Source organism: Poecilia latipinna, unplaced genomic scaffold (genome assembly GCF_001443285.1).
Source record: "Poecilia latipinna isolate Pla-1442-1.1 unplaced genomic scaffold, P_latipinna-1.0 Scaffold6463, whole genome shotgun sequence".
NCBI classification, from domain to species: Eukaryota; Metazoa; Chordata; class Actinopteri; order Cyprinodontiformes; family Poeciliidae; genus Poecilia; species Poecilia latipinna.
In genome coordinates this window covers 143-3,318 of record NW_015119079.1, presented here as the reverse complement: position 1 = coordinate 3,318, position 3,176 = coordinate 143, and the positions used below count along the sequence as shown (strand labels likewise).

General features: G+C 43.2%; 1 protein-coding gene across 1 annotated transcript; it reads left to right on the top strand.

Annotated features, from left to right (window-relative positions):
• Positions 1-2,479: 2,479 nt before the first annotated feature.
• LOC106943949 (cellular tumor antigen p53-like) lies at positions 2,480-2,940 on the top strand (the record flags this gene model as incomplete). Its single annotated transcript, XM_015027241.1, has 1 exon — positions 2,480-2,940. A coding segment is annotated over exon 1 (430 nt), but the record flags the coding sequence as incomplete, so codon positions are not given.
• Between the last annotated feature and the right edge of the window lie 236 nt (positions 2,941-3,176).

Here is a 3,176-nt window from a genome sequence, read left to right as displayed (position 1 = left end):
AGCACAGACAGTAGAGGATGATGATATATAGGAAGAAAACCCAGTTGCTCATTTGAGCACTCGAAATAGCTCCGAGACGGTGAGCGTCAGACGGGCCAAACTCGGCACAGAGGGTCAGCGGGAGGTGTGGCAGGTGCCCGGGAAGTCCGACTGGCATAGCACGGCCCCTCTGCGTTGCTGCCATCGACCCCCATTGATTTGAAAAAGCGGATCGCGTGGTTTAGGGCCGCCTGCCTAATCAGTTAGGAGAGGGTTGGAAACGGTAAGGATTAGCCTAAGAGATGACAACCAGTTGTGGGTTTAGATAGAGGTGTAAGGTCGAAGAGAGGGGGAGAGGTGGTTAGGTTAGCAGGGGTCAAAGGTCAAGTTTAGAAAAGTGGAGAAAATGGCTGTTATTTTAATTTTGTTCCAATTTCATTTGTGTAAAATAAAGTTCATTCATTTCAAATAAACGTCTTTTATTGTCTGGCAGAAATGGTCGCTTAATTTTTATTACAACTGGGTCACGGCCTAAAAATGTATCTTTTTATGGTCTCTGAGTCGTCAGGGTGAGGTCTTGTTATGTGAATCATTTCTGTTTTTGAGGCTCGGTGAGAAGTGGTTATCCACACTTGTTTCTTTTGTTTCCTTTTTTTTTCCCCGCCAGCAGGTGAAACAAAAAAAACACCTGTAATTATTGATTTATGCAATCCTCAGCTTTGCATTATGAATCTGTTATTCTTAAACATGTCTATGTTGTAACAAAATATTTAAAACTTAAAACATTAATACTTTTTTTTAAACAATACAAAGGCCTAAATGTTGCCACAAAAAAGAAACACCCAAATGTTATTTTTGTAAAACAAAGAATAGAAAAATCTTTCCTAAAGTTTGGTCAGATTCAGGGACAAAGACAGTGGCAAGGCACCAAATGAAATGAATAGGTGATTCTTTTTTTTTTTTGCAGCAGCAGCAGCATTCCATGTCCCCATGTTTGGCTTACAATTATTTTTTGTAAAATGGGCCAAATATTTACAACAAAATGTTTTAATGGTCCATTTAGATCATGTTTGCCATTACTCAGATATCAATGAAATGCCTTTTAAATCTCATTTTGTTCTTTACACACTTTCTTAGTGACTGACATGTTCCATTTAATTCACAATGTCTTCATCTCCCATTCTTTGCAGCTGGACACTTGCTCTTTTCCCCTCTCAGCTGCAGCTTCCGGGCCACACTTTCAGTGCAGAATGTTCCTGTGCTGCCCGGGTCCAAAAATGCACATGTCAGCACAGCGGTCTTTGTTTTTGGACTCCTGACTTGAACCGCAACGATAGAAAGGTTTGAGTTATCTTTGTTTCAGGTCTCAGGTGGAGGGACAGGCAAACAGATGCAAATAACCTGTTTTAACAGGAAAAGAACAAATGAGCCACAGGAGACGGTGTTGCTGTGCTGGTAGCTCTCATCCGAATGGAAGGGAGCTTCCTCGGCACCGTCAGTCCCGCAAGAGCCCGCTTCTGCCATCTAGCGGCGCACCCGTGTTACTGCGTGACATTGCTCCAAAACTCCAAACAACTAAAATCACAATTTAATCCAACAAATGTGGCCACACTTTGTGGGGGTCACATCTTCGTCACAGACCCTGACATGACCACAGGTCTGAGTCATTGTGGAGGTGGTACTCAAAAGATTCTTTGGAGGTCTTGAGAAAACTCCTGTGCTCTCCTCACGGATGTGCAGGACACTTGGATGCCGCCGGTGACAAACAGAACAGACCAAACGACTTCTGCATTCTGTGCTTAATATGTCCCACCTTCAAGCAGCCAAAACACACGCCCTTTTCTTTAATAATGCTTACTTTATCTTTATGCGGCTCTGTCGTCAAACGTGAAGCGCTTGTCAACAGCATGATTACTTTGGAGACAACACAGACAGCTGAGGCTTGAGGACTTGCCCTCATCTCCAGATGGACATTCATTCTTTACTGCAGCAACATTTGTAGCAAAGCTACTTCCCCTGTTCTGTTTGGTAAAGCTGCTGGTTCTGGAGTTGAGCTCTCGATGGTCCATGACGTTAGCAAACAGTGGATCAGACACAACTTTAACTTGCTTTTCAATAAAAACAACACGATCGGTGAATAATGCCCTCTGACCCCTGCTTTCCTGCAGGTCACAGGCCACATTTCACCATCTTTCCCTCGTTTTATAGGGAAGCTTCCAGGGTTATGCTCCTCATATTGGATGGCAAGTCCAGTTCCTTCATATGAATGAATATGCTTTGTTAAGTTTGAGCGTCCCTTAAGAAACAGAGGGAATGCTTGCAGTGATTTAATATCCTCATTCTTAATAGCTGGCCAGTTGTTAATTTTGTCCATATATAGGCCTGTGCAATTTTATATTCAATTCCAAAATGTTCATAAAGAAGACTTTTAGCTTCAAGACAGCCCAGGTCTGGTGGTAAATGCTGGCAACTACGCACAACATAGGAATTCGTGCCCACAGCAGGAAACTAGAAATGTGTCTGCAGCCCCAATGGTCCCTGCAATTTCCAATTACGAGGGAGAACTGGATTTTACCCTGAAATTTAACGAATCCGGTACAGCCAAGAGCGTCACCTCCACGTTTTCAGAAAAGTTAACCAAACTATTCTGCCATCTGGCCAAGACAACTCCGACTGGGATTTTGGTTAAGAAGGAGCCTCCGCCGGGCGCCGTCATCAGAGCAACGGCCGTGTATAAGAAGACTGAGCATGTGGCCGAAGTCGTCGAGAGGTGCCCACACCACCAAAGTGAAGACACGTCCGACAACCGGAGCCATCTGATCCGAGTGGAGGGCAGCCAGCTGGCCCAGTACTTTGAGGATCCGAACACCAAAAGGCAGAGAGTGACCGTGCCTTACGAACGCCCACAGCGGGAATCTGAGATGACGACCATCCTGCTGAGCTTCATGTGCAACAGCTCCTGCACTGAAAAAAATAACTCTTTGGATTAACATAAAAAAATCATGGAAAGATTTTCCACCTGATTACTTTGCTTTATTTCAGCACTATGTAATTTTGTTACTCCGATTTAAAGCAAATGTGTTGGTTCAACTTAATTTATTAAGGTTATTCCAATTTAAAGCAAATGTGTTGGTTCAACTTAATTTTTGTGGTTGATTCAACTTATTTACTTTAGTTGGACCCAATGTAATTTAATA